This window comes from Prionailurus bengalensis, chromosome C1 (genome assembly GCF_016509475.1).
Source record: "Prionailurus bengalensis isolate Pbe53 chromosome C1, Fcat_Pben_1.1_paternal_pri, whole genome shotgun sequence".
Classification (NCBI taxonomy): domain Eukaryota; kingdom Metazoa; phylum Chordata; class Mammalia; order Carnivora; family Felidae; genus Prionailurus; species Prionailurus bengalensis.
Window position 1 is genome coordinate 114,465,772 of NC_057345.1, and position 16,918 is coordinate 114,482,689.

The 16,918-nt window shown below is 39.6% G+C and overlaps 1 protein-coding gene across 2 annotated transcripts in view; it reads right to left on the minus strand.

Moving 5' to 3' along the window:
- Positions 1-16,918, minus strand: part of CNTNAP5 (contactin associated protein family member 5) — an 804,456-nt gene that overhangs the window by 130,938 nt on the left and 656,600 nt on the right. For both annotated transcript variants that reach the window (XM_043576518.1, XM_043576517.1), the window contains exons 15-16: positions 8,708-8,835; positions 8,358-8,528 (exon numbers count right to left, since the gene is read on the minus strand). In XM_043576518.1, the coding sequence (XP_043432453.1) occupies positions 8,358-8,528; positions 8,708-8,835 (299 nt within the window). The remainder of the gene's footprint in view (positions 1-8,357; positions 8,529-8,707; positions 8,836-16,918) is intronic.

Sequence of the window (16,918 nt, forward strand, 5' to 3'; positions counted from 1 at the left end):
CACCTCAATTTTCCCATTTGAAAAATGGGAATAAAAACAGTACCCCATTGTCAGGTTGTTTATGAATTAACCTTGACGAAGTTCACAGGACCTCGCCTGGCACACGAGACATACTCAAAGTGATAGCTATGGCTATTATAGCAGTGACGTGGCTCAACAACTCAGCTAAATGCCTCGGCTCATAAACCCAGACAGAATTGAAGAGAACAAATTGGGTTCAGAAATTAAAAGATTAAATGAGAGTGAAGTTGGCCCTTTGAGCCATTTCCTATTTCTTATTCAGGCCACAGATGCTACCTCACAGCCCTGTATATCTTGAGATCAAATAAACACTAACTGAGAGATAACTGGGTCCTCAATTTATTTCTCTTTACAGAAAACAGGTAAAGATTGGTGAGAATTGGAGAGGAAAAATGTTAAAGATTTTTCTAAAAGCCTTCCTGCAAAGCTGGTCTTGTGGATATTAAGTTCTACGTGGACAGCACATCTTTGCAGAGCTCTTGTTCTACTGCTGTGTCTGCCATCACCCGGTGACCCCCCCCCTTCCTTGTTAGGCTTCCTGTCTGGGCTTATCCCTGCTCCAACATTTGTCCTTCTGTTGTATAATGATCTGTTTATGGTCTGTCTCCCCAACTAGTCCACAAACTGTAGATGAACACCTGGTTTATTGGACACCTACCACCTGGGCTTGTATATAGGGAGTTCTCATCCAACTAAAGGTTCATTCATTAAAATGTTACACCATATATATTCAATGCAGTTTTGTAAGTTTCTTTCTTTTTTTTTTTTTTTTTTTTGTTTATACCCAGGTATTAACTTCCTTGGAATTTTTAAAAATTAGTATTATTTAATTTTATTTAGGTCAGTATTTAGGACCTACTTTGTTCACCCATTCCCCCTAGAACTGGGGTCGGGGTAGGGGGGAATCAGTAATGCGATAATCACAGCTAATTGTTTATTGAGTGCTTACCATGAGCCAGACACTCTGCTAAGCATTTTCCATGAATGAACTCCTTAATATTTTAAGCCTCACTCTAGTCTTATGAGACAGGTAACATATTACCCCTGAGGGAATTGAGCTGACAAGTTGTCCTAACCCAGATGCGGCAGAGTCAAGAATTAAATCCAGATGATGTGTCCCTGGAGTTCATTTTTTAACCTACTCTTCCTATGGAAAAAAAAAAATATTTGTCTTCCAAACCTAGTCAGTGGGGGGAGGAGGGGTCAAAACCTAGAATATATAACATAAGTGCCTGAATGCATCTGAACAAGAATAATCTAAGTAAATGAGTGATACTTCCAACACTGACTAGTGACTCTGAGGAGGGCACCAGAAGCAAACGTAAGCCTGCTCTTATTTGCTGGAAGGATGGACGTCACCCGATGGTCCTAGACGGGAAAACCAGAAGCCCTGTGTCAGCCTCATCTCCCGCATGAATTTACCCCCTGGACTTCCCTTCTCCTTCCTGTCTCACCAATATCTTCCCTCATCATTTGCTCACCTTTTGGTTGAAGATAAAGCCAAAGTAGCACTTAGCATTCAATGAGTTTTTACCAAGTCAGGCCTTGTGCTAGGCCTTGAGAATGTACAGATGAATGAAATCCAATGAGCTCACAAAGTACTTTCTTTTTATTTTAATTTTTATTTATTTATTTTGAGAGAGAGAGAGAGAGTTCATGCATGAGTGGGGGAGGGGCAGAGAGAGACAGAGAGGAAGAGAGAGAGAATCAAAGAAGGGACATGTTAAGTGGAGGAAAGTGCATAAGTGCAAGAGAGTATCTAGCTAGTATTTCTAGAAGATGAGAAGAAAACTTTTAAGGAGAGTCTCCTGTATAAAGTTCTTCCTTTCTTGAAACCCATGTTGGTGTACTCAGCCCCCACCCCATGTGGGGCATGAGAGAGATCCCAGGGACCATTTATGGACAAAGAAGAAGTCACCTCTCTGACCTTCCACGCATACACTGATAAAATTAAAAACATGAACTAGATGAAATATCATTAAACATTTTTGGAGACATGATCTGATGAAAACTCTAGGAAAAAAACACATACCCTTTGCATAAAATTTCAAGGAATTCCTGAAAGTCTTCTGTCTCAAATCACAAAGAAAATTCTATTTTCTCTTGAGTCTTAACATTCTTGGGCATTGAGGAAGTGTTGCAAAGCAGAATAAGGAACAGAGAGGTACATTGACTCTGGATTCTGACTCTTAGCAGCAGTGTGACTCGGGTTACTAACCAGGGTCACCTTCCTCATCTGCATATTGGAGTAAGAGTTGAACAATGAAAATCATAGCACAGTATCTTGATCATCAACAGGAGTGTTCGAGAGCAAAATAAGTAATAAATGTAAAATTTTTAGTACAGTGTCTATTCAGAGAAGACACTCAATAATTTAGTCTGATTATATTATATATTATATTATATCATATTATATTATATTATATTATATTATATTATATTATATCATATAAATGTATAAATCTAATTACTATTAATATTAATTTTACCATTCTCTGGAGATCTGAGGATTCCATCTTCAAATTCTCATCCTATTTGGTAATCTCTTTGGTAATATTCTTGATATGATACCACTAAACATCACAACTCAAGTCTCTTTCTCTCTTCCCCCCGATATACATACATATATATATATACACACACACATATATATATTACATATCTATATGGATGTATGTCATGTATACATATTTTATCCACATATATCATATATATATCTCCACACACACACACACACACACACATATATTTCCATACAGATAACATATATGAAATATGTATATCTCACTCACTTTTTCCATGGGCTTGAAGGCCAGCAGAATACGCCACCCCAAAATATGCTACTTTAAAATCAGGTTGATTTTGAGTGAAGGCAACTGAGAAGAAGCAGAGACAAGGAAAAACTCCTTGCTCTCCTCCTGTGTATGTAAGGCAGGTCATAAATTGACAAAGATGTCCTTCCTTTCCTCTCTACCAGGACAAAAGTTAATTGCTTGGAGACAACTGTAGACTCTGTCAGCCTACCAAACATCTCTGCATAACAAACTTTACTAACTAGTCTTAATCTCTGCTGTTCGAAACCTAAAACTGCCTTCTTTTGTCCAATTATCTCTCCATAAATTTATTATTCCCTGTTGAACATGCTATATAATAAGCTGTAGTTCTTTTTTTCTATAATTTTTTGATTTTATTTATTTATATGAGAGAGACAGAGACGGTGCAAGTGGGGGCAAGGACAGAGAGAGAGGGAGAGAGAATCCCAAGCAACTCTGCACTGCTAGTGCAGAGCCGAATGCAGGGCTTGAACTCATGAAACTGCGAGATCATGACTTGAACTGAAATCAAGAGTTGCAAGCTTAAATGACTGAGCCCCTCAGGCACCCCAGTAAGCTGCAGTTCTAAGCTACCGCTTTGAGTTACTCATTTTTCTCCATACAACTCCCATAAACACACGATGTGCGCTTGTCAATAAACTTTCGTTTGTTTTCTCTCGTCACTCTTTTATTACAGGGGTCTCAACCAAGAACTGAAAAGTTAAGAAGGAAATTATTTTTCCTCCTTTATAGTCTTTAGGGAAAGCTAGTCCCCCTTCCAGGTGTAAAGGTGGGCCCTAGAAAAACCACTCGGCAATCTTTCCTTTCATGGCCAGAGGCATTGGTCATAGGGGGTCAAGTGAGTTGCCTATCAGCAGGATTGTGTGGATAGCTGGCAAAGAAGTGATTACCCATCAGTTGAAATATAGCCCTCCCGTGAGGATGCAGTAGCTTTAGACTGAGGGAGATATTCACAAGTCAGTGCAAGAAGAGAAATAAATTAAACCGCAGGTAACATTATTAAACTGATGGATCCAACCAGAAATAAAGTGCCCCACCAATTCTGGACTTAGTCGCATGTTTCAGTACCAGTGAATTCCCATCCTTGTATCTGCCCGTTCAGATCAAGTTTTCTTTTCTCTTTTTCTTTTTTTCTAAGTTTATTTATTTATTTATTTTGAGAGAGAGAACATGAATGGGGGAGGTGCAGAGAGAGGGAGAAACAGAATCCCAAGCAGGCTCTGCACCTTCAACACAGAGCCTGGCATGGGACTTGAACTCACAAACCGTTGAGATCATGACCTGAGCTGAGATCAAGAGTCCGATGCTTAACCAACTGAACCACCCAGGCGCCCCTGAGTTTTCTTTTAATTGCAGCCAAATATGTCTGATTCGCATATGGGTGTCATAAACCCCATTTTGCACAAGTAACCACTAAAGGGGTGACAGACATGCTCACAATTAAACAGAGTAATGGCAGTTTGAATCCACATGGGGTTCCAAGCAATATGGCCCCCTCGACTCTCAACAGCCATTTCTTTCTGCTCTTCCTCACCTACTCCAAAATATTGATTTCCACGGGCACAGCCATTGTGAGATAATGGCCAAAACAGCTGATTTTTTTTCTTAGTCTCATTTGAAATAGATGCACTAATAAGACTTGAGGACATTGTAAAATGTCTTGCTTCTTTTACACTACAGACTAATGTCAACACTACAAAATTCACAGGTGTTAGCTGGAAGTGCCCCAGAAAGAAATGGATTGAAAATTTCACAGACATTTCTTGTTCCCTGTCGAACAACATGGATTTATCAACTTTGGAAGCTTCTGTCCAGATAGTTATAGAGGAACACTCCTTGGGGATGGAAGAGAAATCTATTCTGAGCTACTTCATGTGTTTTAAAGACCATTTCCTTTATAAGTAGCTGATCTGTAGAAGTATCTTGTCATGAACCCCTTAGGGTGAACATTCTATCTGCAGAAAAGGTATAGGATGGTCGCAGCTATTAATAAGAAATGCAAGATTCCTTTCAATTTTTTTTCCTTTAAAAATTTTTCTAACATTTATTCATTTTTAAGAGTGAGAGAGACAGAGCATGAACGGGGGAGGGGCAGAGAGAGAGACACACACACAGAATCTGAAGCAGGCTCCAGGCTCTGAGCTGTCAGCACAGAGCCCAACGCGGGGCTTGAACTCATGGACTGTGAAATCATGACCTGAGCTGAAGTTAGATGCTTAACCAACAGAGCCACCCAGGCGCCCCCAATTTTTTTTCCTTTTAAATAATAACAATAAAATAAAATAAAATATTCTGAAAATCATGAAGTCTTGTACTTTAAAATTTTTATATAAAATCTTGTTTCCAAAACATATATGCTCTTCAACCTGGTGAAAAAGTGTACAGCAAACAATCATGTCAATAGATTTTAAAATTTTCACCAAATTTAATACCACCTGCATTTCAACATTTCTATACAACCAAAAGGACAAAATACAGTACCAGAAAGTACAAACAAATTGGACACTGAAATGTAATTAACACTAAATCATTGCTCATTACCTTGTGATAATATGCCATGACATTTGCTGCTGCTTTAATGAATCAAAAGGCCTCGGGGTCTGATTTTTATTAAATTTACATTGAGGTTATTATATCCATATTATGCAATGGTTGGCACTCAACTCCACATTTTCAGAGCCTGGCCAAGTTAGATATGAGAGATCTTCTTTCACATTAAAGCCACAAGAGCTTCCTCCCATTAATAGTCTAAATTGTTGGAGTAAAAGGAGGTTAAAACTACCAATTAAGAAGATCTCTTTCCTTGTACGTATTGTGCTATAACTGCAAAAGAAACACTTAGCTGCTTGGTGATTTGAAAGGACTGGTGCAAACACCTCAGTCATCTCTTCCAGCTAGCGCTTGTGCTCTTTTCCTAAAGCTCTGAAATTTCCAAGCTCTGTTGCTAAGACATTACTTTCAAGGGTATTTCATGCAGCCAGATCATTATTTGAATATGGGTCAGTTGCCTTAATCAAATACAGAAAGCATCCATTTAGACACAGATAAATGAGGGGCGACCGGGTGGCTCAGTCGGTTAAGTGTCCAGCTTCAGCTCAGGTTATGATCTTGCGGTTTGTGAGTTTGAGCCCCATGTGGGGCTTTGTGCTGACAGCTCAGACCCTGGAGCCTGCATCAGATTCTGTGTCTCCCTCTCTCTCTGCCCCTCCCCCGCTTGTGCGCGCTCTCTCTCTCTCTCTCTCTCTCTCTCCCTCTCTCTCAAAAATAAATAAACATTAAACAAAATTCAGACACAGAAAAATGAGGCATCTAATGACAAGTGCAAGTTACAGTCATGGGCATAACAAGAGCAAGATGATGGGAACAGTCCATTCTTTTAGAAGAAGTAAGTTGGGGGGCGGGGCAGTCACTGAGTATAGAAAATTGGAAAACCAGCAAAAGCAACGAAAAACAGCAATTCTAAACAATCTCAGAGGAAAAAAAAAAAACATTCCTCCTCCAAAAAAAACCTTTTCTTGGTCTAAGTTCTAACAAATGCTGATGTTAGTATGAATTTTTAATAATGTATATGTAAGCTTCAAATAGCACATTTTATTACTCACCACTTAATAAATATTATATTCAAGAGGGAAGTTAATGCAGAGAACTCCAGATATACCTTTGGCTCCTGAACATGCAGACTTAAACATATGTGCTTAGTCTTAAAAGTAAGAATTCAGCTTCTCATTTCTCATTTTTACAATTATTGTGCGATCATTGTTTAACTCAAAACTACTGTTAGAAGACACAAATACACATTATCACAGGCCTTGTGGATGCAAACTGCACCCAGGAGAGCTTGAGCAACAACAAACCTTTAGGAACTCTATGAGATTTTACCAAATAGAATAGTGATCTGTGATGGATTTTCCAGGCAAAATTTTTAGTGGATTTTTTTAATGATTGCAGAGATATCTAAAAGCTGTTAGAATTGATTCTGAAGAAAACACGTAGAAAGAATTGCAACTCCTGGAATTTATGGTAAATAAAATATTTTTTTGAATATCTACCAAACTTAATTTTTTTTAAGTTTATTTATTTTCAGAGAGAGGGGGAGAGAGAGAGTGGGGGAAGGGCAGAGGGAGAGGGAGAGAGAGAGAGAGAGAGAGAGAGAATCCCAAGTAGGTTCCGCACCTACAGCACTGAGCCCGACGCGGGGCTGGAAACCACGAACCATGAGATCATGACGTAAGCTGAAACCAAGAGTCAGACGCCCAGCCAACTAAGCGACAGAGGTGCCCCTCTATGAAGCTTATCTTTATGTTTAAAACCTTTCCTAAAATTTACATGTCTGTTGCCTGATGAGAAAAAAAAAATTTTCATTTAAAATTAGTAAAAGTATTCTTTGATCAGTATAAGAGAAGATAGATGGACAAATCTGATTATACTGTTTTGAACATGCACATGTGAAGATAATCAGTTTTGATGAAGTCATCCATAAATTTGCAGAAATAAAGTCTAATGAACAGACATTTGAATATGACTATTACCGGAACAAAGTAATACACAGGGATGTTTTCCCCCTTTTTATTTTAAAATTAGAAAATTTTCATGTACTACATTGTCTTTTCTTTTTGTATTGGAAATTTTGATTGGCATGATAATATACAGGAGTTCAATATTAGCACATTTTGCCATTTGCATTTCTATTAGTTTCCATTTAGCTTTATGACGATTAATGAATACAACTTGTATATAGGAGATGGGATGTTACAAAATGAGCCACGTCCTGGGGTAAAATTTAGGAGGTACAAGTGGTAGAGAAACAATGGGGATTCTGATTGGATAGTCACACACTCCTAATGGTGGGAAATAAATCAGGAAATCACTTTCAGAGCAAAAGTACAGTAAAAAAAAGTAGACCCCAAATGTGAATAGAATGCACAATAAGAACACATTCAGCTTCCCATGGAAATTGTATTGAAAAAGTTTTGGGGTGTGGAAGGTTAAAGTCAAAGGTGAGAAGTACCCCTGGACAGATAAAGGACACTGTAATAGGTACCTATGGAAATTTGAGGACGACCCTATTTTGAAAATTTTTTAATGTTTATTTATTTTTGAGAGAGAGAGAGAGAGGCAGAGTGTGGTGGGCAAGGGGTAGAGAGAGAGGGAGACACAGAATCCAAAGCAGGCTCCAGACTCTGAGCTGTCAGCACAAAGCCAGGGGTGGGGCTTGAACCTGGTGAATCCCGAGACCATGACCTGAGTGGAAGTAGGACGCTAAACCGAGTGAGCCACCCAGGCGCCCCAAAGAATGCCCTATTTTGAAGAGAGAACAACTAAATACCGATAGGTAATAATGAAACAAAAAGCATTAGAAGGAACCAGAAATTATCATGGCTATTTTTACAAATGTCCAGAGTTATTAATCTGATAGTATCCACATATACTAGTTGTTAGTGGTGAAGATAACACACGAACTTCTGTTGGCATTACATTAAATTCATAAATGAGGGCACTTACAGCTTATTTCAAGTCGGATGAAGTCTTTAATGCCAAGGTTTTCTAGGAAAACTCCCGATAAAGCCGTGGTTTTGAAAAAGAAGGAAATATCAGCACTGAACTCCGCATGGAAGGTGGGAAAGTGGAGGTAAGAGGCTTCTGTGTAAAATGATACCGCATTCCAGAAGTGCCCTGCAAATGAAAAAAATCCTTAAGCGTGATTCATTGTTTTGGAATGGGATAGAGAAAAGCAATGGGCATGTGAATAATTTTCAAGACTGAGGGACACTGCAGGGAAAAGGGATAAGGGAATAAAAACATCTTGTGCTTATGTAATGAAGAGAGAAAGCTTCTTTCCATTTAGTACTCACGGTCACCATAGCAACGCAAGGGACCAATTCTCCAAGCAGCTTCTGAGTTTGATCTGTTGGTATCAGTGATAACTATCTGAGTGACAGGCAAGTGGTCTTTGAAGGAAAGAAAGCCAGTATCATTTGTCCTGCAAAACATAAATTTAAGAAAAAAAGAGGAGAAAATGTGGATTATGTAGGGACTCTTTCTCCAAGACTCTTCTTTTCCGAGGTGATTTGGGTGGTTGTAGCAGCAGGGTGGGGGCAGGGATGGGGGAGACAGAAGGCTCTTCATCTCATAAGCATATGCAAAAGACTGGAATGCTAATTACAAAATCCTTGGCCAGCTTCCAAAAACCAGTGGCATTTACATTTTCCCTAAGTCTTTCCAGAAACACAGGTAATTTACAGAGCTTGCTGTGGCTTGCTGTAGCTAACAGCACCCCACCTGCAGGATGCAGTGCTGATGTAACATCAAACATCGGCTCTCTTGCCACAAAGAGATTGGGTAGCTCAGTAACTGACTTGAAATAGGGGCCACAAATCCCACTTGAAATCACTCCAAGGACTTGTTTCAGCCTCCTGCCTCCAGATTCTGATCAGCTTGGGATGTTTCTTATCACCTTTTTAACTCTAGGTAAAAACAAGTCTCTAGAGTTACTGGTTTATTGCTTTTCATTGTGCTCTATGTTTTAAAGATGTTGGTAGTTAAGGGCTTGGGCTTTGTCTTTGTTAATCATGCAGCTGGAGAACTAACTAGTCACCCTGTGGCAAAAAAAAAAGTTAAAAATAAATGGATGAAGCTATTGTTTTTCCCTTTTTTAAAGCTGTGTTTTTTGACTCATGGTAAGGACAAACCATTTAATAACTGAGAGAATAAAAGTGTAGGTAAGAAACTGGCATTGAATTAATATTTTGAGCCAGAAACATACCAGCAGATATTTTTTCCCAGACAGCACCCTTATGCAGTGGGTACCATTATTTTCCTTCACAGATGAGGAAACTGAGGCTCAGAGACATCAGATAACTTGCCTAAGTTCACAGGACACAAGGGGCAGAGGCTCAGTCACATGCTCGGTATTTACCCTGCATCTAAATTTAACAAGCGTGCCATAAATAGCCTGGTATAAATTTAACATATATGTATACACATATATTTTAAGACTTTGAAGATGCCTGTATATTGTGTATTTCATCCTGACATGATAATTTGAAACTCATGACTAACAAAAGACTGAAATTTCTGAAAGACGGGGCAAAAAAAATACAAAATGTTTTATACCACAGCGAGTCTTGAGATAGTAACCAACATTCTTCAATAGCCTTTTTAAGCGTGCAAGGCAAACTCTGCGTTATGGTCTTGTTCCATTTTACTGATCTGAGCATCAGGTTCCTTGCTAGAAAAGATGATGGGGCATTTTTCATGTCCATGCTTCATCCATCAGGCATGCTACCAACTTAAAATGGCAAGCCAAACTCAATCCTATGGGGGCAGTCTGAGAACCCCACAGAGTGGGCTGGACTCTCCACCTATACAACCTCAGTTAAGCACTGGATGGATCATCTTGCCTGTGCCTGGGAATTGGGAGACCCAGAACCGCACACCAACATTCAAGGCAAAGTAACAACAACGCAAAGAAGCAGATTCATACTGGTTGTCTCTCTGTAGTCACAAAGAAGTCAACAAAACACTCAAAACACACTCAAAACCAATGTTATATTTCATTAGCATTGTATAGCATGTACATCTCTGAGTTTAAAGACCAAGAAAACAGTATCCCAAATTCTTAACTGGGAAGCCTGGCAGCAGTAATGTGATGTAATGCTTCAAGGACATAGTTTTAGAAGCACACAGATTGGTTCTGGAACCCAAGTCCCCAGTTCCGAGCTGTTTTAACTTGGGCAAATCATTTTATTTCTGAGATTCCATGGAGTCCTCAATTTTAACATGGAGATAAAGTCTATACCACAGAGTTATTGAACAAATTAAATGAGATCATATAGTCACTTAGCATGGTGCCTGAGCTATGGTAACTGTTCAGAAATGGTGGTGGTAATACTCATTTTAGTTCTTATCTTTGTCCCTGAAACGTCTGCAGCCTCAGACAAGTCAATCCATTTTTTCACACCTCCAGCTATGATTCTGTATTGAATATCGCCTACTATACAAAACACTACAGAAAATTAAATGTTAAGTTTTGGCATCCAACTCACGAGATTTGGAGAAAAACCTACCAATCCATCTTGGTTATAAATAAATGAAATATTCACCTGCACACATACCCTTCAGGTCAAGTAGCCAAAAAGGTAAAGAAATGCACTAATCCATTTTCTACTATTTGAGTACCATATTTAGAGGCCATTCAAAGGGCTGGGCATAAGACTTTAGTTTATGTTTCAAAGGATTTCTATGAATGTTACAAAGACACAGAATAAAATTTGAGTCTTCATACTCCAATATCTTTTCAAGCAGAGAATTCAAAGCAAATTCCACATAGTCAAAGTAGAATACAGACAAACACATATGCAACCCTGAAGAAACCATTTTGCTTTAGGATTTTCTCTCCACTTTCATTTTCAGGGTGAAAATGTTTGATTCTGAAGCCTGTCAATCAATGCTAACTACTGCCTCCCTCACACACTTGACACCTTGTCTGCCTCAATTTGATGTCCTCGGTTAAAGTGCTGTAATAAAGAAATAGCACTCTAAGGATAACAATCTCTTCCAAATAACAGAGAAAAAAGTTTGATGATGCAAGACACAATACCAAAAATGTTTTTTTTTTAAATCTGACAACAACAACAACAACAACAAAAAAGTTGCTTTCCAAAGTTGTTGAATTATGATAGACACAGGGGCCAAATGAGTAATTCCCTACAAGGGCCAAATAAGTAATAAAAATGAGTGAAGCCAGTTTTGTGTTAGATAATACATGGAACCTGACACATACGTTCAAGAGACAGAGAGGAAAACTGGTTGAAAACAGTTGTTCTGGCTAAAGGAGACAGTGAATCTATTAGTAACAAGTAATAATGATATTCATGAATGTAAAACAAGTGGGTCAGACTGGAATATTAATGTAAAACTTCTCAATTTTTAAACCTTGACAAAGGTTTAAAATTCTATAAGAATTCTATAAGAAAGAATTCTATAAGAAAGAAAGAAGGAAAGAAAGAAAGAAAGAAAGAAAGAAAGAAAGAAAGAAAGAAAGAAAAGGAAAGAAAGAAAAAGAAAGTAAGAAAGAAAGAAAGAAAGAAAGAAAGAAAGAAAGAAAGGAAGGAAGGAAGAAAGTGATTGGGAGGGAGGAAGGAAGGAAGGATATGGTGGGAGCCAACACTGCACTGGCCAATAAAATGCAGGTGAGGGTTGTGTGCAGTCTATGAGCAATCTAGGTGTCAACAATATTTTGCGTATTTATTCATGCTCTTAATGTCACAGGGAGAAGAAAAGTGGATTTAATTCAATTTGTGAGTGATAGGTATGATTTCAAAGCATCAATGGGTAGGATACCTGGGGGCTTTGGTGGTGGATTTTAACCATACGATGATACCCAGTGATACAAATTAGGGTGGTACCTAGTGATAAGTAGGGAGTCTAGAGCTATACATTTCTTTCCACACATTGACTTGTCTTCCTTTCTCTTTTGTTTGAACTTACCTTCTTAAGGGCACACATTTTATAGACTTTGTCTTCCTTTGGAACAATATGCGAGCCTATTCTTAAGGGTACAGGGCACTTAAGTACTTTATAAGTACAGAAGCCATTGTGTTGTAGTGGAAAAGCACTGCCATTTTGACCAGACTGTTATGGGTTGAATCCATGTGTCTCAAGACACTAGTTATAAAATGTCAGTGAGGTCACTCTGGGCCTCAGTTTCCTTACCTCTAAAATGGGGATAATAATATCAATTTGTTGTTTTTTAATAATACCAATTTGATACTATATAAATGGAAGGAGATAACGTATATAAAACCACACACTAACACAAGGTGGGGATTCAATAATTATTAGAATTCCCTGTAAGTTTTGAAATTTAAAAAAAAGTGAAATAAAAAGAATTTTTTAAAGAAAAATAACAAAGGGAACTTCACGGTTGGCATGAATGAGCAGAAGGCAGTCAGTGACTCCAGCTTCTGGAGGCTGCAAGGGTACAAAGGACAGACATGTGGTCCTCAGGAAACACACAAGGGTCATTCTCCCCTTCCTTTTATTATCTGCATCTTGGGATCTTACCAAATTCAGAATTGCAGAGGCAAAAAGGGGCCACTGATTTCTTTAGTGAATCACTGGGGTAAAATATGGTGAAAAGTCACATGCTGTCATTTATTTTTTCATCAGCCAATTTTAGTTCACCTCTGCTCGGTAAGCTGCTTTTAGTAGAGTCATTTGGGTAACTCAACCTATCAAGAGAGATTTTTGTTTCCTTTTTACATTCTTATTGCTTTCAGTCACTCCAAAGTAAAATAAATAATAAATAAATAAATAAATAAATAAATAAATATCATTATGCATAAGGTAGAAAAATCTAGAAAATTATGCAAAAACTTAAGGCCCCGGCTAACTTTGAAGCCCTTGTGCGTGAATCTGAGTGCATCAGTCTCAAGACCCTCAGCACACCCTTCCCTTGAGCTGGTGACATAATGCCCTTCACCTTCCATGGCTGGGTGGGAAGAATGGCCAACTAAATGCCCATGAGCAAGTTTGCAAGTCTGAAGAACTGTATTGATGCTTGCCAGTAATTCCACCCTAACTTTGGTTAAGGTAATTATTTCCCTTCGGTCTTCATTCTTAAGACTTCCTAATAAAAATGACATAGGGGATTAGACTGAAGGTTGGCTCTCACTTGGTTGTCAAAAAAGCAAATGCAAGCGTCGACTGTGGCCACATATGCAAGTCCACACCAGGAGGCCATATCTATTCCCCTGTTCCCTATGCTGACCAGAACATGTCTGGAGGCTTGTTTTCCATTCCCAGCATAAGAAACATGAGGGGCAAAACAAGACAATTTTGCAAATATTTAAACATGTCAGAAACTATAGTTTTTCTAAAACATTCTAGAAACTTGAAACCAGAGTGCTCTTCTCAAATAGATGGGAGAAAACAAAACCAGGACTGGGTATATGAATACAGCCAAAGTCCACCCAATATTACCTTATTATTAAGAAATTTTCATGACCCTCAAGATTTTATGAGTATAAAATTAATTAAGAAAACACTACCACAGATGGAGATTTTTGGAGGCCTGGTTTGACTGATCTGCTCTGGATATGAACAGAAGTAGCATTCACTAGTGCCAGGAAAGTTCTTCACAGAACTGTCTGCATTCTCCCTCTTTATCTCCTGGCCCTCTTCTCCCCCAACCAGCCTTCTCTCCTTTCATGCCATGGCAGCCCCACTCACTGAATTGCTAACTTCCATGAATATGTCAGCCCCTAACTCATTCCACTCTGTGGCAGCATTTCACAGCGTTGCCTTCCTTCCCGTCACAGACACAATGAACACATAGTCTTTCAGCTGCCTACCGAACACCTTCCTTGGATGTCAACTGTCATCTCTAACGGATATGCCCCAGCCCCCTCCACTTGTCGCTGCTCCAGGGATCTGTTCCTCTACTTGTCTGTGTTACTCAGTCCTGTGAAGGACACGGCTCCGTTCTCCCAGTGACTGAGGCCATACACACACAGGTCTTCTCTCTCTCTTTGTCTCACTCCTCCCTCATTCTTTATCAACCACTTCCACCAAGCTCACCTGCTTTATGTCTGTCCATCCAACTGCCTTATCTTCACCCTCCAGGCCTCAGTTTTATTTAGAGGGAGCTCCAGGGTCCTGGCCCAGGCCTTGGTGATGGTTACCTACACTAGCTTTCTGGTGTCAAGCTCACTACTATCTTCCTGCTCTCATTCTCCACCATAAGACTCCCAGAAACATACTCAGCAATGTGAACCATGATTCATACTCTTATTTAAAAGTTGGTTGGTTATGATAAGAGGTCTCTGTCTCTTAGAGGTATGGTCCAACTTCCAAAATATTTAACAGGGTTGAATGTACAATAAAATTCTTATTAAAACCACTCTTACCATTTATAGAGTGTTATTTCTAAAAATTTTTTAATGTTTATTTATTTTTGAGAGAGAGAGAGAGAGAGAGAGAGAGCACGAGCAGGGGAGGGGCAGAAAGAGAGGGAGTGAGAGAATCTCAAGCAGGCTCCATACTGCCAACACAGAGCCTGATGTGGGGCTTGAACTCACAAGCCATCGGGATCATGACCTGAGCCAAAGTTGGACGCTTAACCGACTGAGCCACCCAGGCGTCCCCGTGGAGGGTGAGTTCTGAAGAAAATGGCCCAGGGGTCAGAGGCATTACTCCAGTTTAAGGCTGCTATTCTTAGAACCTACTGCTGGCTCTGGGGCTCAGCTGAGTGCCTCCTATCACTGATTGTGAACGTGGGAGCTGCCTCTTGCCTTTCCCTGGCCATGTGAGCATAAAAGTAGATTTTCACACATGCTGTCATTTAGTCCACAGAACATCCTTATGACAATGCTGTAATCATCACCTGCCGTGTGCAGGAGAGGAAGTGGAGCTTCACAGAGGTGACCAAACTTCCTAGGGTGCATCATTTTCAAGTGGAGAGGCCAGGATTTGAACAGCACACCTTTGCTGTCATCACCTTGATCCTCTGGTCTCCTGGTCTCCCTCCTTCGCCTGGGGACACTGCTCCTTCTCACAGTTAGCCTACATCTTCTCTGAACCGTGCTGGAATAATAGCACTGACCCTGAGTCCTTGAGCTGCCCTCGTGGGTCTCTGGCTGACCATCCCCATTCCGTTCACACAGGCTTTCTCCACACCAGATACAATTCAATTGACTAGGTTTCAGTTTACTAATTTGCAATCATTTTCCAGCCCTGCATTCCCTGAGATTACACGGGGGTCACCTTGACAGGAGTTCTGGGAGCCCACAAACTCTTCGGTTACACATTTACAAGCAATCTCTTGGTTTATTTCTGTTGCGGGAAGACCCATCCATTACAGGACGATTTTAACTAGTGAACTTTCAGAGGGCAGCCCTGTCTTTGGGGAGAGGGGCCTTCATTGTTCTTTCCTCATTTCACCTATGAGTGTTCCAGTGTGCTACTTAATTCTATTTATTTTATGACATAGATGTAGGTATTTTTTCTTAGAAATTAACTTCAATAAATCAATATTGCCTCCTCCCATTTATTTAAGACACTGAAAACTAGGGAAAATAATAAAAATGATGACTAACAAATTTTTGAGAAATAAATACATGGCACATCAGCTATATGCAGAAGTTACTGCTAACTCAGCCAGGACTCAACAGAGACACCAGAGATATGCTTCTTCTTTTTTCTCTTTTCTTTCTCTCTTCTCTTCTCTTCTCTTCTCTTCTCTTCTCTTCTCTTCTCTTCTCTCTCCCTTCCCTTCCCTTCCCTTCCCTTCCCTTCCCTTCCCTTCCCTTCCCTTCCCTTCCCTTCCCTTCCCTTCCTTTCCCTTCTCCCCTTCCCTCCCCTCCCCTCCCCTTTTCTTTCTTTCTTTCTTTCTTTCTTTCTTTCTTTCTTTCTTTCTTTCTTTCTTTCTCTCCTTTAAATAAAATAGGAACCTGAAGCCCAGAGAGGCTAAATGATTTAGGCTGTATAGTTACTTAAATGACAAATCCAGGATTTGATCATCTCATTACATAATAAAATGTTACTTAGAGATAAATTACATTTTATATCCAGAAAATGAGGGTGCTGCCAGCAAAGGTAGCTACAATTGTGTGTTGTTTTTTTTTAAGGTATATTTATTTATTTTGAGACAGAGAGAGAGAGTGAGAGAGAGAGAGCGTGTGAAAAGGGTAGGGACAAAGAGAGAGGAAGACAGAGAACCCCAAAGCAGGCACCACATTGTCAGCACAGAGCTCGGTGTGGGGCTCAATGTTACTAATCACAAGATCACAACCTGAGCCAAAATCAATAGCAGGCTGCTTAACCGGCTGAACCACCCAGGCACCCCAGTTGTGTGCTCCAGGTGTATTATGGGTATTAGTTCATGCTATTTTTACTGCAAATCTATAAGGCAGATTTGCAAAGGAGATAGAGCTATTTTCTCTCTTCCTCCTTCCCTCTCCTACTCTTTTTCTCCTGCTCCTCCTGTTCTTAATGATGAAGACTCTACAGTTTGAGAAAAATGCAGAAAACACTAGGATTTATCTGGAGTTAGCCTACAGAGT